At 29.8% G+C, this 24,803-nt stretch overlaps 4 protein-coding genes across 4 annotated transcripts in view; 2 read left to right on the top strand and 2 right to left on the bottom strand.

Moving 5' to 3' along the window:
- Positions 1-2,624, top strand: part of LOC135957107 (synaptic vesicle glycoprotein 2B-like) — a 35,780-nt gene extending 33,156 nt beyond the window's left edge. The window contains exons 8-10 of the mRNA XM_065507784.1: positions 1,776-1,935; positions 2,001-2,128; positions 2,205-2,624. Coding sequence (XP_065363856.1) covers positions 1,776-1,935; positions 2,001-2,128; positions 2,205-2,260 — 344 coding nt within the window. The 3' untranslated portion in view covers positions 2,261-2,624. The remainder of the gene's footprint in view (positions 1-1,775; positions 1,936-2,000; positions 2,129-2,204) is intronic.
- A 3,305-nt stretch (positions 2,625-5,929) lies between these two features.
- Positions 5,930-6,928, bottom strand: MED7 (mediator complex subunit 7). Its single transcript, XM_065498353.1, has 2 exons — positions 6,487-6,928; positions 5,930-6,425 (listed from the first exon to the last, which is right to left on the bottom strand). Exons 1-2 carry the CDS (start codon positions 6,808-6,810, stop codon positions 6,096-6,098), a joined length of 654 nt encoding a protein of 217 aa, XP_065354425.1. The 5' UTR covers positions 6,811-6,928; the 3' UTR covers positions 5,930-6,095.
- A 1,613-nt stretch (positions 6,929-8,541) lies between these two features.
- Cap-H2 (Chromosome associated protein H2) lies at positions 8,542-16,111 on the top strand. The gene is made up of 7 exons (XM_065515152.1): positions 8,542-8,545; positions 8,898-9,070; positions 9,135-9,313; positions 10,575-12,094; positions 12,162-12,514; positions 12,578-13,663; positions 15,226-16,111. Exons 1-7 carry the CDS (start codon positions 8,542-8,544, stop codon positions 16,090-16,092), a joined length of 4,182 nt encoding a protein of 1,393 aa, XP_065371224.1. The 3' UTR covers positions 16,093-16,111.
- Positions 16,112-21,064: 4,953 nt separating this feature from the next.
- Positions 21,065-22,212, bottom strand: TfIIFbeta (transcription factor TFIIFbeta). Its single transcript, XM_065498351.1, has 2 exons — positions 21,583-22,212; positions 21,065-21,516 (listed from the first exon to the last, which is right to left on the bottom strand). The coding sequence occupies exons 1-2, from the start codon at positions 22,141-22,143 to the stop codon at positions 21,223-21,225; spliced, it is 855 nt and encodes a 284-aa protein (XP_065354423.1). The 5' UTR covers positions 22,144-22,212; the 3' UTR covers positions 21,065-21,222.
- Positions 22,213-24,803: the final 2,591 nt, after the last annotated feature.

Genomic DNA, 24,803 nt, shown 5'->3' with positions numbered 1-24,803 from the left:
GCCATGTCCGTCTGTCTGTCTGTTGAAATCAGTTTTCTGAAGACCCCAGATATCTTTGGGATCCAAATCTTCAATAATTCTGTCAGACATGCTTTCGAGAATTTTGCTATTTAAAATCAGCAAAATCTGTCCACAAATGGCTGAGATATGAGGAAAAAACCAAGACAACCTCGATTTTTGACCTATTTTTTACCTATATCTGGATTACTAAGACATTAATATAGACAATATGGATATCTAATGATAGATATTTCAAAGACATTTGCAACGACGTATATAAGACCATAGTAAGTTCGACCTACAATGGGTCAAAATCGGGAAAAAAAATTTTAACCCGAATTTTTTTTTTCAAAAAAAAAAAAAATTAAAAAACCAAAAAAAAATTTTTTAAAATTTAAAAAAAAAATTTTAAATTTAAAAAAAAAACAATAATGGAAAAATTTTTTTCCAAAAAATGAAAAAACAACTTAAAAAAAATTAAATTTTGTTTACCTAAAAATATTTAAAATTTTGAAGTATAATTTGGTGAAGAGTATATAAGATTCGGCACAGCCGAATATAGCACTCTTACTTGTTTTAAAATAGTTTTCAAATTTTTTTTTCGAAATTGTTCAAGGCGTATTAATCAGGTGAGAGCGTCTCGGCAACAAATACAACAAAGACAATATTTTTTTATTGTCAAACGACTGAGAATGTCAAAATATGTTGTTGCACATGAAAACTGCAAAACCAAGCAAACAAACAAAATGATGTTATTTTGGTCATCCATTGGACTTTTGAGGATTAAATTTCACTGCTACTCACCTCATTTTATTGTTTAATGTGTTTTCTTTAATTTTTCTTACACAATTCTTTGTTTAGACTAAAATTTACAAAATTGAAAACTTTTCAATATTTTCTGTTTCAATTATTTTTTTTAATGACAACAAAAAAAGTAAAGAAAGTTTGACAATCTCAAACTCAACATAAACAAATAAATAAAAATCAGCTGTGTTCGTAACTTCACCTTATTAATACACCTTGAAATTGTTTTTTTATTTTTTTAAAAAAAAGTTTTTTCAAATTTTTTTAAATTTTTAAAATTTTTCTTTTTGGAAAAACAATTTATGACAAAAGAATTGATAAAAAAAATTAGGCTTAAAAAATAATTTTCCGGATTTTTACCCATTGTAGGTCCAACTTACTATAGTTATATATACTCCGTTGCAATGGACTTTGAAATATCTATCATTAGATATCCATATTGTCTATATTAAGGACTTATTAATCTAGATATAGATCAAAAATAGGGCAAAAATCGAGGTTGACCCGGTTTTTCCTTATATCTCAACCATTTATGGGTCTAAATAGCAACCGAGCCGGAAGAATTCCCGATATATTGATGTATGAATCATGTGTTTAAGTTATTTGGGGGCTACGGAAAGTTGATTTCAACATACAGACGGATAGACGGACATGGCTATATCGACTTCGCAATCTATAACGAACCAGAATATATATACATACTTTGTGGGGTCGCAAATGAAAAATGTAGAAATTACAAACGGAATGACAAACTTATATATACCCTGGCCACTCATGGTGAAGGGTATAAAAATATGAATATAATCAAATCATTCGATTGGCAACAAATCACAGCGAATCTCCAATAAGAAGGGAATAAAGAAATTTCCGAAATTTCCCGAAAAAATTTCTTGAAAATTTCAAAAAAATAATATTCATATAGGAACCTAATACAAACCATAAAACTTAAAATTTCTTTAATTAATTTTTAGTTTCCGGTCTCTTCATATCTGGCGTATTAGGAGTAGGTTTATATTGGTCCAATAGTGGCTTGATGACACTTATAATATCCTCGATATTTATAACTATATGCAGCATTTCAACCTCCTCCTTATTGGGTTTGGTTATTGCTCTATTCCCCACCACCTTAAGGTAAGTGCTACAATTAAAATGAAATAAATAAAAAATTCATATTATAAAATTCTGTTTTATTCTAGATCATTTATTATTGCGGTAGGCTTAATGTTCGGCCGTTTGGGTGCTTTATCTGGCAATATGCTTTTCCCGGTATTTGTGGAACTTGGCTGTTTGCCACCATTTTTAATGGTTGGTATAATTTTGCTATGTAAGTAGAAAATTTGTAATTTAAAATACATAAAAATTTATTTAAATCTAAATAAATATGTTTCTCTGTTTTACAGTGGCCAGCGCTTTATCCTGTATATTACCCAGTGAGAAAAAGTCGACATTTACTTAAACAATATTTATTGTGTTTATTTAAAGCGTTTTTAAAACTGTGTATTTGTATAAAGTTTTTTTTAATCTAAAATCTAGAAATTAAGTATGTACTTATCAAAATATTTATTTGTTTTTTTTATTTTATTAGTTTAGATAAACTGACACATGTATTTTTTTTTTCGTGTTACTTACTCATCGTGATTTTGTATATTTTATGTATTGTACTATTTTATTTAGTTTTTTTAAAGATCAACTAACTCATTTTATAGAGATTACAATGATTTTATTTGTTTAGCATCGTAATTAGAAAGAATTGTAAATATGTATTTAGTTGTTAATGTAATAAAAAAAAAGAAAATAAATATAATTAAATAAAAAATTAAGTTAATGAAACTTTCCATTTATTTTTTGTTGATGCCTGTTGTCTAAACTGTGAAAAGTATTCCATACAAAGTTAAAGCCGAAAAGCACGAACTCTGTCGATGTCTTTTTAGATGTTAACAAAGTTATGTCATTTAGCTTGTCCATCACTCAAAACTATTTTATTGACTTTTTATGTTTTCTTCGGCAGAAGTGTGGAGCTATTGTCATTTATGAACAGATAACCTAAAATTTAGTAGTGTATTTTATTTTCTACTTTCCAAGAAGTAATTTGTGCTTCATTTCAGATTGATATCAGTAAATTTAAGCGATTTATTGGCGTTAAAGACCTATTCTGAGACGCCATTTGTATGGGGCTAGGTTAAGTAATGAAACGGTTATGACAAATTTCAGTAGGCCTTGACCCAAAACAAATGTTCCACCATGCAACAACGGAAGTTTTATACTTTTTTTTAAGCTCCTATACATATAAAAGAGTAATGTTACTGAGGGACTGACTGATTCAAGATCACCCAGCCCAAACACCAAAAGGCAGAGACATGAACATTTGGACTATAGATTTTCCTCTTCGGTTCGGTTGCCATCCGTAATTGACCTATTAATTTTAAGAATGTAGACTTCGATAAAAATCTAAAAAAATGTCTTTGGTTTGAAAATGTAATTGGATACTAATAAAAGAATCCAATAAAAATTTCTAATTTTGGTTATATTCCAAAAAAAATAGTTTTACTCTTTGTGAAAAGGCTAAATACTAAAATAATTCCACTTTCGATCAGAATATAATTGGGTGAATTCCAAAATGTATGTATGCAATGCAGTCATATTTTTATAAAGCATGCAAACTAGGGATGCCAATCCCGATCCCGAAAATCCCGGGATTTTTCGGGATCGGGATTTCCCGAATCCCGGGATTTGTGAAAAAGAATCCCGGGATTTTTCGGGATTAACAAATCCCGAAATATTATGAGATTTTTTATATTTTAGGAAGATTTTTGAAGCACCCAAAATACTTAGAAAGCTAAATTTCAGCATATTTATAATAATCTCGCTTCAAATCCAAACACAGCCAGATTTTTTCATTTGAATCAGGAAGCAGCACGTCTCCCTTCCATTGACAGGCTTTTACACAATTTACACTTTTACGAAATTTATGTTCAAGTTATTTTCTGAAGGGGCAAATGTAGTCCGATTTCCGCAGTACTTTGCAGTATAATTTCAGAGTACTTACAACTTATTTTGTGCAAAATTTTGTAAGGATTGCCGATAATCAAGATATTTATGACTGCTCAAACAGTACTCCGGGGGACAATTGTATGGAGCTAGGGGAAATCATGGACCATTTATTTTAATTTAATGCATTAGTTTTTGATTTGTTATATTTTTACTTAAATATATTAATGAAATCAATAGTTTTTATTGTTGAATTTGATGTTTTTGACGTTTAACTAAAATCCCGAAGTCCCGAAAAATCCCGAAATCCCGAAAAATCCCGGGATCCCGAAAAATCCCGGGGTCCCGAAAAATCCCGGAATCCCGGGATTTACATTTCTAAAATCCCGAATCCCGGGATTTGTAAAACCCAGTCCCGTTTGGCATCCCTAATGCAAACGCGTAGTTAAAATTTAAAAAAACTTATCATACTGCCTGTTTTTACTTTTTCATACATTTTGCGATATGAAACATTATCAAATTTTACACGGTTGCGTTAAGAATCGCTCGACTTTTTAAGGTTGCATTGCATACATACATTTTGGAATTCACCCATTCTGTGACAGCCGTGAACAATCGAATTTTTGGAATATTTTGAATAATGAACATGTTATTGGTCTATTTTGATTAATTCTGCATTTGTTTTGAAGCTTTAAGCTTCTTTTAGAGAAAGTCCAGTTAAAAAACATCACATAAAACTAAGGAAACTAATTCTCGCATATCTCTGGATTTCGGGATTGAAAAAGTTTGCATTTTACATAGTTCCAATTTTTAGCCACGCAAATCAGAAGAAATTTTAAAATTTACGTCGCCATATTGGATCCGCCATTTAAAAAAGAAAAATTTGACCTCAGATTCGAAATCACTATCCTTGAATACCCCCGTATACCGATTTTCATGTAAATCAGAAGACATTTTAAAATTTACGCCGACATATTGGATACGACATTTTGAATTTTAAAAATTTTACCTCAGATTCGAAATCAGCAACGTTTAAAACCCCTATGTACCGATTTCTATCCCTGTTAAGTGATTGCTTATAGTTTTGGCTACAAAAATGGTTCCTCCAGTCATACAAAAATTACAATAATTAACATGGTAAGTGATCACATACTATCGTGCGTTTGACATTTGGACCACTATTTACCGACATATTTTCTATAGTCTTTAAAACATAGTTTATTTTAATCTATTGGCATTTTGCTAAACAATTATATTTTTTGAAGTCATCGTTTATGATTTTTTGAAAACTTTGACGTCAGGGTGCTCTGGTTAGTTAAATATTGTTACGAAATTGTGCGTGAATTCAAATATAACGATTTTAAGGGCTGATTTAAAAGTAGCATAATGCTTTCAAATAACAGTGCTGTAATAGCAAACTGTAACATATCTGTGGGCATTATTTTGTGGGCAGTTGATTTGATCGTAAGTTGGCAACGCTGTATTCGAATTCGAATATTCAGTTAAAGAACATTGTAGAAAGTATACCACAGATGGCGTATGTATTAGTAAGATCTAGAATATTCGAATTTTGACGGTTAAAGAACAATCTGGAGTGCAGATGGCAGTGTTATAAATAGTGGCAGAGGTTGCAGTCGTGAGTCAGTTTATCAGAGACGCTTTTCGAATAAACATCAACTGAGTGCCTTAAAGTGTGTTGTGTTTTTTAAGTAAATTCGTGTACATTTAAACATGGAATGGGGTGGTTTTTTCATGTTTTGATTAATTTTTTCTTAATTAAACTAACCTTGATTAAAGTAAAAATGCAATTGTTTTGATTTTAAACTTATACAGAAAAAAGCGTGGCTGAAAGAGTTAATTACAATATAAAAAATCGGTTTTTGCTTGAAATAGATTTTTGAATAAAAATTAAGTGATCACATATGGTCGTTCTTTTTCTATTTGAACCACTATTTACAGACTTATAGCCACGTTTAATTTTCAGTTCATTTTCATTTGAAAGATCGATTTTGGTTTCAAAAGAAAGTGATCACAGAATGTACTCCTTTTTAATTCTTTTTTACTTTTGGCTCAGGGTTTTAGCTAGTATTATATATATTTTGAATATTTTTAACCAACATTAATGTAACAATTGCAGTTTTATACTTTTTTTAAATAAAATTATATATATTTTTGATATTTGTTTACTTAATTTTCTAATATACATTAAAAATAATTTTATTATGAAAAAACTAATTTATTACAAACTAAAGTTTATATATACCATACCATATTCATTGTCAGTCCGACCACATTCTTTAAGGTTATTCCATGTTATCAATAACATTACACATAATACGATCTAATTGATAACTAGCATCCGATTTACTACCATTATTTGCGTCTTGAGAATCAACTTCCATTTTCACATCACCCTCACTAAGATCTTCATCGGTGATTTCGGGCAGAGCGGCAAAGGCATTGTTGACAATATCACGTACACGTTCCAAATGCTTCTGAAAACGATTGGTGGTCTCCACACGCTGGCGTTTTTGCATTTCCATCATAACACGCAGAGTTTCGCGGGCCTGGTGAGGACGAAATTCATTGAGTAGATGGTGCATATGAACGAATAACAAACTTAAGTCATCAATCTGGAATGTAAATATTATTTATATTTATGTAATAACCATGAAAAAACACATTAGTTTAAACCTTTTCTGTTCTTCTAGGACTGTCGGGATATTGTATTAGTAAATCAATCAAGTCCAGGAAATTCACAAACAAAGAATGATTCAATTTCTTCAGCTCTTTTCGCCTGTCAAAGTGTATGGGTATAAGTCTTTTAATATTCTGTGATTCCAACGAACGTATCATTTCCTCATTGTTGTACTGTATGCCAAACATGCTGTACATATCTTGAATGGGTGGAGGAGGCCTAGGCGCTCGATTACGCCTTATACTATCCTCCGAAAACAGATTAATATATTGCACCGGAGGAAGAGGTAAACTCATAACCTGTGATTCCTGTTGAGCCATGTTGGATTTTTATTTTTTTTTATGGAAGTGTTTAAAATTAAATAATTTTCTTTTGATTTTTTGTTTTAGTTTTAAATTAATTGCTATTTTTTCACAAAAACTCGACAAATTTCCAAATTATTAAAAACAACACAATAAATAAAATATATGCTTCTTCTTAAATTATTACACATTCACTACGAATTGCTAACACAGAAATTCTTACGCATGGTGAGTAAAATAACCCACCTCTCAAATAAGTGATGCTACGTTGTCTATATTGGCTTCTTTTCAGAAATAACATCAATTATACATGTTTGTTTTAATTTCTTTTATATAACAATGTTTTAATATATTATAAACATCTACTGAAATAGTTTTATATGAAATCATACATTACATTTGTTTTATAAATAAAATAATATGGAAAATATTTAATATAAAGTTAATTCATTTAATAGAGTTTCAAAGTATAACCATTTAAATAAGCACGTGGATTTTAAGTGAAATATTAAGTAAAATTATGTGAATAAATAAGCCTCACATTTTTTTTGTATAGATGGTCTTTGGCTGGTTACCAGAAATTGTTCACTCAAACCTTTATATTGCATATTTTAAAAACAATTATATCTTTTACAGCTTAAAGTTTTTTAACATTAAAAACATTTTGAATATATAATAATGGAGATCCAGACAGTTTATATTTTCATATTTTTTTATCTTAATATTCAGATTATCCATATTGCCGACTTTCGGCCGCGCGCATGAATTTGTATCTAACTACATATTTGTATGACAATTAATCCTAATCGTAATTTTTGGTTCACAATGTCTATAAATTTTATTATATTATACATCATATGAAAGGTATTTTGAAGCACTATTCAAATTATTAAAATACTGTAAGCTATTAATTTCTTTGAGCTAGAATAATCATTTCCAGCCATTACAAATTGGCAACGCAATATGACTCCACCTTATCTGGTTCACGTCTTCTAACACAACACACCATGTATTTCTTATAGGACTGGTATTTTTCTAATTCGGAAAAAAAACAATTTAAAAACATGTGAGTTTGTTTTGTTCACTCCGATTTGGAATATACACATCAAAAAGAAATTGTGAAAATTTACTTTGCCTACACCTATTTATATTATTATATTTATTTTATATTATTTTAGGTATCTATTTATTTAATTTAATTTATATCATTAACCCGCTGAGGCATAGTGGTTTTTTAACACTGCCTTACCACAGTACACGTGTACAAAAACAATTCCACCACACATTCAAATAAAGGCCGCCATTTTTTCAAATTTATCCACAGTAGCGAGTGAATCATGAACGAGTAAACATCATAAGAACGAGTGGATAAGTAAAAAGTAATACACACGCGAGATCAAAACAGAAAATGAAAAAGTTTACAAAATCTTTAAATTCTTTAATAAAAAGTGAAATTATATTGTTAAAAATATATTATAAATATAAATGAATATGTCTAAAGAAAAACGCACAACAAATTATGACAATGTGAATAAAATAAACATAGAAATTGAAAGATAAATAAAACAAAAACCCTCGCGAACCACGCCATAAAGTAAAGATGACAAAATAAATAGTGCGTGTAAAAATCTATGTAATATAAAAATTATTAATGTTTAGAAATTTAAATAACTTAATAAAAAACTGAACGCGTTAACAATTATTTTAATATTAAATATTTTTTAATATATTTAAAGGAATCCAAACGACATGGGTAAGTGGAAATTAAATCAATTTTCTTTGAAAAATCAGAGGAGGTCCATGCTTGTTCTTTTTCATATTAATATGGGTAGATGTGTGTGAGTGTGTGTTTGTTTGTGTATCAGGTCTTGTTTATATATTGTTGTACAACAACTACAGTTTTTTTTCTGTAATAAAACACTAACAAAAACTTGATAAAATGCATTTCCATAATTGTATACTTATGTGTGTGTGTTTCGTTAAGTATGAGCGAAAGTGCGTGTGCAATTGAATGTGTGTTTAAATATTTGAATTAATTAAGTTTTTTTAAATGGCCGGAAAGTTTATTATGGTTGCAATAAGAATTTCTTGTATTTCTTCCTTAGCTGATGCTTTAACTGATATTTTACGGGCTGCTAGCAAACATCCCAATTCCCGGGTATCAAAACTAATACACACCGTTGAAGAGGAACCCAGCCAAAAGAATATCGTTTTACTATTAATTGAACTGGCCGAACATGCAGAATATTCTACAGATTTTAATGTATCATTAAAATATGTAAGTATTAATGAGTTAGTTTTATTGAATTCTTTTAAAATATTTTATTTTTTATATTTTTTAGTATTTGGATTATTTTGAACGTTTGGGCATTAGTAGTGATTTAGTTTTAAACGAAGCTGGTCTTCTATTGGTTAATTCATCAAAAATCTATTCCAAACGTGTTGATTACGTACAAAGTCTAGTGGAGAGACAAATTCTAACATTATCAAATGCCGATGAAGAGCTACAAAAACAAAAATTGTAAGTTAACATAAATTTAATTAAAGATGGGAATTTAAATATACAAATTAGTACCAGGGTGCTAACGGGATTTTCCAATAATTCCATGTTTTTAGGAATTTACAAATACCGTTTTATAACCTTCATATTTCCTTTATGATTTTATATATTTTTCATTTGCGACCAAGCGTTTATATTCAGTATCGTTATAAAGTCGATATAGCCATGTCCGGGTATCTCTTAAAAGCATCTTTCCAAAGCCCCCATATAGATTACATTCTTCATTGATATATCAATATATCCGCTATTTAAATTCGTCAAAATCGGCTCACAAATGCCTGAAATATAAGCAAAAACCACGACTACTTAAATTTATAGTCTATATCTAGATTACGTTCCAACGATGTATATAACGCTATAGAAATTTTGACCGAAAATGGGTCAAAGTCGGAAGAAATATCTCTTAATCAGAATATCTTTTTTTTTTGCACGAATGAGAACTATATTCGTGCAAAAAAAACATATTGTATTTCGGTCCATTGATATCAGTTTTTTTTAGAGCAATCAAAAGGCTTTTATAAAATTAATTAAAAATATAATTACAATAATAATGATATAGAAATTTAACTTAAACTGCTTCTAATTTAAGTGTTCCAACAAAATTACAAATATCTCTGTTTTACAAACATAAATTTTTATTTTACTTTATTATTAGGCCGGCATTTTTTTTGTTCATTATCAGTAAATTATTATGTTTACTTTAAACAAATATCGCTATCACTTTTTTGTATAGCCTTTTTAAAAAAATTATGCTGAAAGAGTTCTGACAATAATGTAATTAAAGTCATATTGTTGACCCTATGATTAAATGCATTTATTTTTATAGCATTTTTCAAAAAAATTAATATTGTTGGAAATTTTCGGTTTGGAATTCGACTTTCTCATGAAAAATAGTATTTTTTTAACAGATCTTTTTGGGATTAAAAACCGGTAATTATATGAAAAATCAGATTTATATAAAATCCTTGATGCGTTAAGGGTATATATAAGTATGAAATTCCTTTTGTAATTTCCACATTTTTCAGTTACGACCCCATAAGTTATAAATATTGTAGATTAGATGGCGGAACCGATATAACTTATCTGTCAGTCTGTTAAAAGCCGTTGGATGTGAAACCAAGTTTTTGTTATAGATTTTTAAAATCATAGAAGGAATATGTTTAAAAGCTTATTAAAACATAGAAAATCATTTAAAACACATATTTTCAATATTTTTTTTTAGAGAACAACAACAAACCGAAAATGCTGCACCCACCGAAAAGCCCAAAAGAGGCCGAAAACGAGTATTAGAAGCTCCGAGTGATCCCTATGAAGTTGAATTAACACCGAAAAAATTCAAAAAGCTAACGGAAGAGAAACGTTTTGCCGTACCAAAATCGGCACAAAAACCCAAATCATTACTGCGTAATATTGAAATGGAACAACAAATACATCCGGCTGGATGGCAACATGCCACCATCTATGATTTGGAAAATGAAGAAGATATCGATACGAAAAGGAATTACAAACTATTTACCTATCATATAGAACATCGTTACAATACCCTGGTGCCGGATATAAACTTTCGTTTGCATTTCAAAATGAAAGACTACATGGACGAGCAAGAGGAAATGGAAGATGAAGCCTGTAATACAGATCGCAGTTGGCCGCCTCTATCGGAAGCATATGTTCAGAAATATCTACGTTTGGAGAATTATGTGCTACAACAAGACATGAAAGCTAAAAAAAGAAAATCAGCAGAACTAGACGAAGACACAGTAAGCCCAGCGGAAGGACAAACTGTTATAACAAATGATCCAAAAGACCCAGCGGATAATTTGCAAGAACATGATTCCATAAATGTTAAAAATGTTTCGGAATTGGATCAAACTATGCTGGATTGTAGTGCGGCAAACAATAGCACAAATGAGGACTTAGATCCAGCAAATAAGTCCCAAGAGAATTTGGATTCCTCCAATATAAATGGCAAAAATGATTCTGGTTTAGGTCAAAGTATATTGGATGAAACAAATAACATATTGGAGACAACACAGCTGGATGCAACAAATTTAAATGATACAAATACAGCAGAGGCTAACAAAGAAAATGATTCTGCTTTGGGTACTAGTGTGTTAGATCAAACTAGCAGTACAGAGAATAATACAACAGCAGAAGCGGAAAATCTAAATGATACAAATGTAGCAGAAGCCAACAATTCGTTAAATACAACGGAAAATCAACAAGAAAATGATTCTGCTTTGGGTACTAGTGTATTAGATCAAAGTAACGATGCAACAACAGATACTACAAAAAATCTGGATATAACAACAAATTCGGAAAGCCTTAATGATACAAATGTAGAAGCAGAAGCCAACAAATCTTTAAATAACTCGGAAACACAACTCGAAAATGATTCTGCTTTGGGTACTAGTGTATTAGATCAAACCAGCAATACTGAAAATAATACAACAACCGAGGCAAATGAAAATTTGGATACAACACAGGAAGGCATCGCTGAAACAAGTGGAGTTTTGGAAACCAGTAGTACAGAAAATAATACAACAGAAGCAAACGAAAATTTGGAAACCATAAAAGAAGGGGATGAAAATAAAACAGATAATCCTGCTGAACTTAGTAAAGCCACAGACAATAGAAAAGACTCTGCCTTAATAGATGATAGACATCATTCGATTTCAACAGAAAATTTAGCCATGTCTAGGGAAAATTTAAATCAAATTGATGTTGAGCCACAACTGGATAAAGGTTTGTCATACAAAAAACCAAATAATTGAAATATAATTTACATATTTTCTCAATATTATTTTTTTAGATAACAACCAAATCCGTATAGAACTACCACACACGGATGATGAAGGTGTTTACCTTTCAGATTTAGAAGACAATGAATGTCGTTTGTTGTCACCCGTCATTAAGGCCGCTAATATATTGCCGGGAGTGGAGAGAAAAGATGTAACCATATATATGGATGATGAATTAAAGGAAGCCCTTGAAATGAGAGATGACATTATGGAACATTTTAGTTATGAAACCTTTAAAGTGCCTGTGATAACAACACCTAAAAAACAAAATTTATTATTTAATATTTTTAAATTACCCGAAAAACTAGTAAGAAGAAAAATTTTATTTAAATTGGGACCTGAAATGGATTTATATCTGCAAGCGGTAAGTTTACCTCTTCAATATTTTATTTGTTTATTTTATTAATTTACATAATTTTCCCTTTAGCGCTCTTTAAAACGTTGTAGAAACGAAGCTCCAGCACGCGTGGTACGTACCCCTCAACTAACACAATGGTTTTCTCTTAACGATACCGATATGAGCGGTGTTTGTATGTCACCGCCCTATAGTCCGGGACATTCTTCGGATTTTTGTGGCTTTTCGGATAACGAGGATGATGATGACAGCGACAGTTGTGCTGAATTTTGTGGTTTTACTGAAGAGGAACAGGAGACTTTAATAATAAAACATGTATGTCGTTTAAGTCGTGATTCGGGTGTTGGGGTGGATGTTAACAATTTGACGCCGGAAAAGGAAACATTAGAAATTATATTCGAAGAGGTAGAAACGTCTGCAGTAGAGAACTGCAAAAGGATTATTAATCTAGATGAAACACCAAATAACTGTGAACAAAGTACGGAAAGTTTATTAAATCAGCTGCCGGATGAAATTAGAGAGGTTTTAACTACTGAACTGGAAGGAAATAATGAAACACCAGAAAATGGAAACAAGGAACCCAACACGGAGGCAAGTTGTAGTGAAACAATAGAAGAATCGGAAAAATTGCAAACCCAAAGTAGTATGGATAATTCGGAATGTGTTACCACAGAAAACTCCGCGACAAATAATACGCAAGAGTCTGATATGGTGTTAACGGAGAACTCTACAGAAACGCAAATATGTACAGAAGGAAGTGCGCAAAGTACAGAATCTCAAGATTGTACTGAAGAAAGTGCTCTAAGTACGGAGCCCTTAACAAATACACAAGACTCAAATATGGTGTTAACGGAAAACTCTACAGAAACTCCAGCTTGTAGTGCAGAATGTCCGGAAAGTACGGAGCCCGAATCTCAACAAAAAGCCACTGATGTATGTGGGAATGAAATTCCAAAAGATAGTGATATTGAAACGCCTTGCGATAAATCCTCGAAATCAGATGAATCTAAAAAAAGTGCTGAAGAATTGTTGAAAGAAAAATTAGACCTTGCTAATAATTCTATGGCTGAATGTGATAATGATGACATTATGGAAAATGATGATGATTCCGATGATGATGAAATGTTGAATTTGGAAACTCAGGGAATCAAAACTAAGGTAAGTCAAAGATAAAAAATCCTTTGAAATTTCACAAAAAAAAATATATGAATAGGAAATTAAACAAATTTTAAAATAAAAAAGTAGTTTTTAAACAAAATAACAAAAAATAATATTTATATTTAAGTGCATTAAAATATTTCAATTTAATTTCGAAATTCCCAAATATGTTATTTCCAGCAGTTCAGATTTACTAAAATTGTGAAAATATTTAAACGCAGATTTTTGACATCAAAAAGATTTAGAAATAATTTTAAAGCTTTAAAATAAATTTCGAATTTCTCGAACTTAATTTCGAAATTTATTTTTTAAATAAAAAAAATAGTTTTGTATTATTATTTAAAACACATTTCAGCCATTATTTTGAACTTTTTAGAAATTCTAAAATTTAATCTTCGAACTTAATTTCGAAATATTTTTTATATAATATTTTTTAGATAAAGAATTAATTTTGATTTTAAATATTACAAAAAATCGAATTATTAGTGCTTTAAAATTATTTTAGTTAGTTATCTTTTGGAATAAAATTTCGAATAAGTCAAATTAGCTATATTTTCCATGTGTGACCCTACCCTTAGTAACTAGTATTAATGCTTAAAAATTAATTTCGAATCTTTAAAAATTAATTTCGAATCTTTCCGATTTAATTTTGAATTCTTTTAAAAAGTAATAGAAAACAGAATCTAAATTTTATTAATTTTGTTTAAAAAAATTATAAAAAAAATTGTTTTAAAATTTTTCGAACACAACTTCGAAGCTAAAAAAGGCCCGTTTATATCAAATTTAAAATATTTTAAAAGATGATTTTGAGTACAAATAACTTTAGTAACTAATTTTTAAGCTTCAAAATGAAATTTTAATGTTTCGAACTTAATTTCGAAGTTTCTCAAAATGTTTAAAAATTCATAAATTTTTTATTTTCTGAATAGTAATATACTCTGAATAAAATAAATATTTTAGGGAGTGAAAACATCATCAAATTTTTCGAACTTCAATAATTCCAAAATATTGTTTTTTTATAATTTTAATTTTCGGATTTAATTTCAAAATTTTTTAAAAACTAATATAAATTATTTTATTGTGTAAAACATTAATTTTGTTTCAAAAATATAAAAATGCACTATTTTTAGTATTTTAAAATAATTCGAACATAATTTTGATGTTAAAAACATAGTTTAATTCAATTTTAAAATATTTGAGGCATTGATTTTGAGTTACAAAGCTTTAGTAAGTTATTTTGAAGCTAAAAAATGAATTTCGAATTTTTCGAACTTAATTTTGAAATTTTCGAAGTTACCGAAAATGTTTTAAAATTCATTTTACAGTATTATTGTCTTGGAAAATAACAAAATAAATATAATCTTTAGTGCTTTAAAGTGTTTTACAACTTTTCGAACTTAATATCGAATTTGTTTAACTGAAAAAAAAGTATTTTAACCAATTTTAGTTATTATTTAGAATTTTATATAAAATATAAATACAAATTCTAAATTCATTGATTTTAATTAAAATCTTTACATTATCGTTTTAAACTTTAACACAATCCCGTATTTATCTTTCAGATCCAACAATGGCACGAACATTTGCAGCCCATATTAGCTAAATCGAGAGAGCGTCATCATTTCGATGTTTTCAAATTGGGCTCCGAAATTATCGAAACAGTACAAACTGTAACTGACTCTAATGAAGAATCTGCGAATGTATCTAAATCTAGCTCTACCTCGTCAAATCGTCCTGCAGCCTCTTTTCATGATATTATGGATAGTAAAGATAACTCGTATGTATCCAGATATTTTCTTTCCACTCTATTGCTGGCAAATCAAAGCAATATAGAAATCTCTATAGACAATAAATCCTCAGAGAAGCCTTCTTCTTGGCATGATATACACTTGAAATTATTAAGTACAAAACGTCATACGGTAGCTATAGAGGATAATATAGGTATGATTGATAATAAACAAAAAGCAAGTGATAACAAAGCAAAGCTGAAAACAAAAGAAAAGCCCATTATGGGGAAAATTCAAGAGGTCGTAGATGAAGAGGAAGATGAGCCTTTAATAAAACTACAAAGCAGTAAAAAAGCAACTAAAAAATCAAAAACATCACTAAAACGTAATAGTGATAATGCAATAACTTCTCTAATAGCCGAAAAGAAGCCTAAAGAAATAACAACTACAACACCAGCAATTAGCCGACACAATGAGTTGCCACACCTGATAGAAGATGTACAAATTATAACACCCCCAGCTGCAGTAAGCGACATAAATATGATGCCCTGCACCAGCCGTCAAGCTCAATATATAAATACCGCCTTGTTTAATGTCAACATCAATAAAATACAAACGCTACAGCCCATCGAAAAGGTACAGAAAAGAAGTGATGATCATGATTCTGGCATTTTTTCAATAGATGAAATGACCACATCATGACGTTACTAATGACTTGTTTATGTATATAGTTTGCATTTACAAATTTAGTTACTTGTGTTCCTTGTGATGTGACTGTCTGTCTATCTGCATGTACGTTTTAAAACGTATATGTATGTGTATTGTGGTAGTTTTGGGCGGCTGTACAAAATGAATTTAATTCACCATTAACATTTAAAGCAAAATACAGAAAAGTTCAATTTTACTTACAATAGAGGTTATCGGTTAGTATTATGCAATAATTTTTAATAATAATAGGTCTTATTTAAGTTATGTATTAATTTTAAGAATTTTAATTAAGTATAATTTAAGGTTTTAGTAAATATTTTAAAAAGTATATTTGTATATTAGTCAAAAAATTAACATTTATGTTTTGTGTGTCTAACATTATGTAAAGAATGTTGTTTTAAACTAATTATTTTATAAGGACTTATACACCAGGACTATTTTTTTTTTCTTGAATACTTATCGAAAATTCAATTACGAAATAGAAGTAATAAAAAATAATAATTTTTGCACTAAACTAATTTTTCCCAATAATGAAAAATGTATTTTTTTTTTGTTTTGTTTATTTTCAAATCATGTTTGTTCTTTATAACTATTCTTAAAACTTTTGTTTAACATTTTGCTAACAATGTATATATTTTCCTTGTTTGTGTAGAATCACTTTTCCATTATAACTTTGTAGAATTCGACTTCGGATTAGGTCAAAAATCGTACCATTGAATGAATTTTGTTATGAAATAATTCCATTATGAATTAATTTAACGATGAATGAATTCTAAGCATCTGAATCAAGCTTAAGAATTAGATGTTGGGAATGGATTTATGGAATGAATGGCTGGCATTTTTAATTCCGAATTAAGAGTGAGAGCTGTGGGTTATTGTGTAATTCAATTCCAAAGAAAGCATTTTCGAAATACCATGTATTTTAAGCATACAATTTGGAACGATTTTCTTTTCGTAACGAATTACAAAATAACCCCTCTGTTTTGGTTTTCTGTTAATTGAGTGATTTCAAAAACGAATAATTGACTATCCAGATGGACTACAGGGTTATAAAAATTGTTTTAATTTACATCAATTGTGGCAAATCGATGGATGATAAAGGGCCTGTCAGTTTTGTTTAATAAACTGCCGAGCAGTTTTAAAGAGTGAAAGAGTGTTGCTCCAATGATACACAAATTTGTTGAGAATGTATCCAACATTAATTTATTTATTCAATTTCATATTTTAACTAACTTTCCTATTTCAAATACAAATATTGAAAACATACTAAGGGTGGTCCAACCAAAACTCACGATATTTATTGTAAATAAAACACAAAGTTTTCAGAGAATTATCTTAATATTTTTTATTATGATAGAAGGATCTATGACAATTATGTGTGAAACAAAATATCGGCCAAATGCTCGCCACGGCTTCGGTGGCATACCTCTATCAGATGGTCAATATTTTCAATGACTTTGAAACATAATTGAAGTTCAATGTCGTTAATGTTTCGAATTATGTCATCCTTTAGCTCTTGAATTGTTCTTGGCTTATTGACGTACACTTTTTCTTTTAAATATCCCCAAAGAAAGATGTCAAATCACAAGATCGTGTCGAAACGGCCGTTGAATTTCTCGTGCAAAAGAGCTATTGTTTCGTTTGCTGTGAGGCAAGTGACACCATTCTGTTGGAGCCACATATCGTCCAGGTCCATATACTCAATTTATGGCCACAAGAAGTCCGTTATCATCTCGCCATAACGAACACCATTCACGTTAACTGCTTGCCGTAACTGCTCATTTTCGAAGAAGTACCCTAAACCGCACCAGTCACTTTTTGGTGAGGCATCGGCTTTTCAACAATCACTCACATTTCCAACACACCCGGTTTGCTGAAATTTGCGCAAAATTTTCCCGGTTGTGGACACATTTGATCTATTACGTTCACGAAATGCATTTTGATTTGAACGTTCATTTTCGTAAAAGGCTTCAACAATCTTAACGCGCTGCTCAATTGTGTACCTCTCCATTGTTTGAATTTGTCAAACACTGAAACAAAGAAATGTCAAATTAAGTTGGTCAAAACACTTGACGTTAAGGTGTGACTCACAATTAATATCGTGCATTATGTTTGGACCACCCGGTAGTTCCAACACCGACTCCCTTAGTAAAGATTTCCTGTATTGCTGAATTTTCTCCTCGATGGTATTTCAAACACTGGCTTCGCATAGTAAAGACTTTCAGCATAACATGCCTTTACTTAGCATACAAACATTTTGTATGCAGAAAGAATCATTAAAATGTAATCTCTTGACTTTTAAATAAAGTAATGTTGATTATTATTCGTAGACCTTCTTATTCAAACAAGAACTAACATTTTTCAAAACAACCGTATGTAGATACTGTGTTAAAACTAAATTATTTATATATTAACAAATAGTAAATAGTTCATACATACTTGTTTATTTAGAACTGGGGATGTACGATTAATCAAATCCCACATCCCTATTTAGATCTTAATAAATATTAATTATTATGATCATTTACCACAAATTTTCTGTATGATTATTGTCTTCAATTTTCCATTATCATTTCAGAAATTGGCAAATCAAAGCATTTCGAAATATTTTCGTAAAATTAAAAATTTACCAGTGTTGGCTAAACTAAGCCTATAATACAATATTAATTTTAAAATAAACAGTCAATAATAATAGCAGCATTGTTTTTTAACAGTATTACAAATTTTTAGCAAAATTTGTTTTTTGAATTTTTTAAACAAAAATACTTTTTATTTTTTTACATAAATTTTATTTAATTCTGTTTAAATTTCTACAATCTTAAAGAATTTGTATTGTATTTTTTAATTTGGTTTTATTTTTTTGTTTAACTATTATCCCAATTTTATATTTCTTTTTCTTTAAGTTTCTTTCTTTAGTCCTTTATTTTGCATTAATTTTTATTTCTTGTATTTTTTGTTCAGTTTATGGTAAATTGTATTACTATTTGGTAGTTTTCAAAGACAGTCGCAAAGTAGGTATGGGTTGATTAACAATTCGCAATTTTGCGTCGCGTTCTTGTTCTACGTCGTTTACACAAACCGCGTTTCTTTTAATTTGAAGAAAAACTCATCGATGTTGGTGGAGTACCATTTATATATAACTCGACGTATGAACTGGTGGAGTACTCTTGATTTTAATAACAAGATTTTAGCGTTCCAGCTTCCTATATGAAGATATAGGTCGACTAGGGACTTACGTTAATCGACGTGCGATAACCTTTCAATTTGTGAGTCGTTATACTCCGCCATCTAAATGGCCTTACGAAGCCTTACTTCACACACATGTCAGAGTGAGACGCAAAATTGTCGAGTTGTTAATCAACCCAACTTTACTAAAAAGTTTTCAAATAAGTTTGATTATATTTTTAACCAAGCTTGTGTATTTATCTATTGCTTAAAGCAATTTACCGTTTACTCCTTATTTATTTCAAAAAAAAATTTTGAGTTTAAATTTTTATAATTTTCATTTAAGTTCTCTAATTTTTGTTTAAGAATTTAGTTAGTTTTTTTTTTCCTAAATTTCCTATAATGTTTTTTCTTTAGTTTCTTTAATTTTTGTTTCCTGTGTTTTCAGTTTAAGTTTATTTACTTTATTTATGAATTTAGTTAAATAGTTAATTTTTTAGTTTTTTTCCTTATTTTTCTTTAATTTTTGTTGGATTTGTTTTCAGTTCTAATTTTGTTTAAAAATTTATTTAGTTATTTTTTCACCTCTTATTTTCCTTAATTCTTTAAGTTTGTTTTTTAGTCACTGCCATTAATATTTTAAAGTACCTGACATGTCATTTATATCTGTTCTTAATCTAAGATTTGGGCGTGTGTTTTAATATTTTATAATTATTTTTAAAAATGTTAAATATTTAGGCTTTCTAATTATTAATATGTTTGTTATAATACGTATATTATCATCTATATTATATATCAATGACACGTTTTTATTTTTAATTTAGTATCGATAATAAATTAAGAGGTTCACAAACATCCCACTATCCAAAATACATATGAACATATTAATAGTAGTAGAATTTACATAAAATGTTTACCTTTAAAACACTAAAATTTAGCCTTATTTTTAAATTTAAATAAAACGTATATTTTTGTATAACGAACAGAGTAATTAAATAATATAATTAATATTTTAAACAAATAAAAATTAATAAAATATTAAAATTTTTTACAAATATAATGTGAAGTTATTTTTTTACTAAGGGTGATGAGAAGTCTCCGGTTAACAATACATCTATATTATTATGGGGGTACTTTTGATGTTGTTCAATAAACAATTGCTGGGTGACAAATCAAAGAAATCAAATTTTACTGCAGCACATACAAGAAAATTTAAAAATAATCCATGAGTTGGCTTTTTAAATATTATATTGATTTTACCCCCATGTCACAGAAAACCATTCTGATTGAAAGTGGAATTAATTCCGCATTTTGCTGATTAAGAAAAAGTAGAACGAACATTTTTTCGGAATGAACCATTTCAATATTTTTCATTTGCGACCCCATAAAGTATATGTACATATATATTCTGGATCGGTATAGATAGCGGAGTCGATATAGCCATGTCCGTCTGTATGTTGAAATCAACTTCCTGAAGAATCCTAATAATATGATTGATACATCAATATATACGCAATAGTACAATAGTTGCTTTTTAAAATTGTGAAAATTATTATATGGCCTCAAAACAGTAATCATGTAAGAAACACCACATTCAGCCCAATTATGAATAAAATATTCCACGGGATTTTGTTCCCCGGGAGTTTTTTTCATTGAATTTTAATAGGAAAAATGGGAAAAGCGAAAAGTCTTCCGGGGAATTTTTATTCATAATTGGGCTGATTATATACATACTGAATGAAAAAAATGTATTTACTTACATCGCCCCTACCAAATTAATAAAAAAATTTATATTTGGAAATTCTTTAAAAACTGTAGACAATCTTTTTAAAATAACATAAACTTTGTGGTTTTAATTTTATTCACAAAATTTGTTTTCTTTTTTGTTTCTTCTTTCTTTAAATAATGTTCTAATTAAAAATTTAGTTACAAAGTCTTTTAAATATGTAAAGATTATTGTTATTCAGTATCACTATCTGATCCCTTATCATCATCCTTTTTCTCGTCTGATTTATAATGACGATATTCCTTCTTTAATTCCCACATGTTTTTATGGGGATTTTTCATATTGTAATCACAAACTTCTTTAAGAATCTCTTTCAAATAACCAATGGGCTGTTTGGTGATTTTAACCAAATCTTTTATGTTATAGTACTGATGTTTTTCGAAAGCATTGAACAACATATCCATGACAGCGTTCTTATCATCACGAGCCTTTTTACCCTCAGCCTTTTTGCGTTCACGGTATTCAATCTAAATGAAGGAATAAAAATGGAAGTTTTTATTTAATAAAAAAATGCATTGAACACAAATACTTACATTATGTGCATGATCTTTGACAGGCTTGAAGTTTTGCACAATTTTATCTATGGGCTGCACTTTACGTTGTGGCACCGATGCCTTGCGTATAGACTCCAATTTCAGTTTCATATAACAAGTGTCTGCTATGGGACGACATTCCAGCTTTTGCACAATTCTACCTTCCATGTAAAGTTTTTCCATATCTAGTGTTTGCGAAGCTGTTTCTTTACTATCTTTAGCAGCAGCGGTGGTGGCCGCTGTTGGTGGTCCCATGTGAGAAAATACTCCCAACGTCTGTTTCGTCACAACTGAAACGTCTAGTATGTGTTCAGTGGGAATTTCTTCTAGAGGATCTAGTTTCACTACGGCCTGTGTCAAACTCAACGATACTTGTGCCTTTTGTCCGGGAGTCTTGCTAATCCTCAACTTTCCCACATCCATATTGGAGGGTGCCTTTTCCCATTTTGTTGCTATATATTTGGGTACCTTCACTAGCCACACACCACGTCCTGCATTTGAGAGATCAAGTTCTTTGTCAACGATGGGCACTTTAATATCTTTATCGTCATTTTTTGACATTTTATGGCAATTAAATGATTACTATTTTCTTAATAAAATTATTTAATAAAAAATTATATTTTGTTATTACACGTTTACACGAAATTTTAAATTTGTTTAATGTTTGTTGCTTGTGGAGAATAAAAAACTAAAATGAGCCGCTAAAATGCATTTGTTGACAGCGTGAGAGAGAACATACGATGACATTTGATAAACAGCTGTTTGAAGAGTTGCCAATGCGAACATTTTAGTGGAACGTATGTATATTTTTAGTGTAATTTAAATTCTTAGCAAATAGGGCGAGATATAGTGAAATAAATTACAAATTTAATAAAATAATTATTTTTAAGTAAGTTTCATGCCGAAAAATATTTTACTTTATTGTTATAATATTAATTATGATTGTTGATTCTAACCAGTCCTGGTTATAAGCGTCATCATAGGAGTAATTGGTTCACTAGCCAGTTAGGGTGGGTCAAATAGTTGGCAGAATGACACTCCGGATTATGGCAAGACGTGTGGCTATGAGGAGGAGTTAGATACCACAGAGCATATTATGTGCTTTGACCAGGATTGTAAGCTAATCTCGTTCGTAAGAACACAGCCCCTTATTTGTTTTCATTGATTAAACAATATCCAGATGAAGGCGAATTTATGTATAAATTCCCATGACCCATACTACTTATCTGTAGCACATTTTTATAACCTATTATACCACCACATTGGGGAGGGTATATTGTGATTGGACTGATCTTTATAACGCAAAAAAATATTAGTCACCTTAAACTTTACCGACAGTTGAATCGACTTAGAATCACTGTCCGTCCGTCTGGTTAGTTGTCCATGTAAACTTTGTGCGCAAAATAATGGTCGCATTTGAATATTTGATATTACAATAAAATATGTATGTGCCCAAGGAAAAAGCCTATTAAAACTCGTTGAAATCGATCCATTATTTCACATAATCCCCGTAAATGTCTTTTCAAATAGGAAAAATTTGAAAAAAATCAAAATAAAATAAATATCACTGGTATCCACACAAAAAAAAACATTTAAACAATTTATGCTGATTGATCGAAAGAACTGGTTTTGCTCACAAACTCAATGGACTGGACCGAATTATTAAAATATGATAAAAAGTAAAAAAGAAAATTCGTCTTTTCAAAAATGTATAACAGCCGGAAAGTCGACTATTCAAAAATCGGAAAGAAGCCATTTTGTTTCAACTATTGAATTGTTCTGCCAAGCAGAATTCACCCAAATTGGACCAAATACATTAAATTGATGTGAAAATCATAGAAAATAGCGAAGTCTTCAGAAAATTAAACTTTTAATCACCCTGTTGGTATATACATACATAGGTTCTTACATTTTCCCAGTTCATGTGTAAAAATCCTATAAACCAAAATTAGAATTGAGCGTAGTCAGGGCCTACCAGATGTGCCATCGACTATTACCTCGTCATAGCTATCAATAAGTTTGTCATTCCGTTTGTAATTTCTACATTTTTCATTTCCGACCCTATAAAGTATATATCACAAATTATACAGATATGAATCAGCTGTTTTCAGAAGAAAAATAACAAAAGAAAATGTCAAAATGGTTGTGGTTTGAAAAGAGGGACAAATATATTTCACACTAGTTTCCTATTGAAATTATAATTTTTCTCTCGCTCTGCAAATCACAACCATTGAAAACTTTTTTGACAACTGTCATTTGTTTCATATCTGTAATAATCTGTGGTATATATATTCTGGATCCTTAGAGATAGCGGAGTCGATTAAGCCATGTCTGTCTGTCTATCTGTTGAAACCAATTTTCTGAAGACCCCAGATATCTTCGGGATCCAAATCTTCAATAATTCTGTCAGACATGCTTTCGAGAAGTTTGCTATTTAAAATCAGCAAAATCGGTGCACAAATGGCTGAGATATGAGGAAAAAACCAGGACAACCTCGATTTTTGTATTATATCTGGATTACTATCACGTATATAAAATCATAGTAAGTCGGACCTACAATGGGTAAAATTTTTTAACCCGTTTTTTGTTTCACCAAAATTTTTTTCATTTTAAAATTGAAAAAAAAAATTTTAAAAATTTAAAAAAACAATTCGAAAATTTTTTTTTCCAAAAAATGAAAAAACTGCAAAAAGAAAAAAAAATGTTATATGGGCGTGTGTGAAACGATAGCAAAGTATTGTAGAAAGTAAAATATTGACACTTGTGAGGTGAATAAAAAGGCCCTACGTGCCTCACATCTGTTATAACATTGAACATTCTACATGCTCATCTCACGTGTAGGTGATGTGAACTGGCCATCAAGAGCGTGTGATTTGACCCCGTTAGACTTTTTATTGTGAGATTTTCTTAAGTCGCAAGTCTACGGTCAAATTCAGCCTGAAAAGCCACACAGCGGTGCCGCGGCGGGCATACATAACGGCATCGATAGGCCTTTCAAACGAATAAAAAAATCTATGATATCTCACACATACTTAGTTTTATTTAAAAAATATAGGAAGCAGTTCATATAAATTAACTAAATTTCAACTTAATACAACCATTATTTCGTTTTTATTTATCTTTTTATTACTTAAATTTTAGGTTTCTCTTAAAAATTCGTAAATAAAGTACATATTATATAAAAAAAAATTCAATTTCGATATGTATGACAAAATCTCTGG

This window comes from Calliphora vicina, chromosome 1 (genome assembly GCF_958450345.1).
Source record: "Calliphora vicina chromosome 1, idCalVici1.1, whole genome shotgun sequence".
Classification (NCBI taxonomy): domain Eukaryota; kingdom Metazoa; phylum Arthropoda; class Insecta; order Diptera; family Calliphoridae; genus Calliphora; species Calliphora vicina.
The sequence above is the reverse complement of the archived record's forward strand: the minus strand, read 5'-3'. Positions and strand labels throughout refer to the sequence as shown.

Excerpts from the sequence above, each read along its gene's own strand:
- MED7 (XM_065498353.1), bottom strand. The coding sequence starts at position 6,810 with ATGGCTCAACAGGAATCACAGGTTATGAGTTTACCTCTTCCTCCGGTG. Across the intron at positions 6,426-6,486 it reads GTCCTAGAAGAACAGAAAAG|ATTGATGACTTAAGTTTGTT; the intron begins GTTTAAACTAAT and ends TTTACATTCCAG.
- TfIIFbeta (XM_065498351.1), bottom strand. The coding sequence starts at position 22,143 with ATGTCAAAAAATGACGATAAAGATATTAAAGTGCCCATCGTTGACAAA. Across the intron at positions 21,517-21,582 it reads TCAAAGATCATGCACATAAT|ATTGAATACCGTGAACGCAA; the intron begins GTAAGTATTTGT and ends TCCTTCATTTAG.
- Cap-H2 (XM_065515152.1), top strand. Across the intron at positions 9,314-10,574 it reads GAGCTACAAAAACAAAAATT|AGAACAACAACAAACCGAAA; the intron begins GTAAGTTAACAT and ends ATTTTTTTTTAG. Across the intron at positions 12,515-12,577 it reads TGGATTTATATCTGCAAGCG|CGCTCTTTAAAACGTTGTAG; the intron begins GTAAGTTTACCT and ends TTTTCCCTTTAG.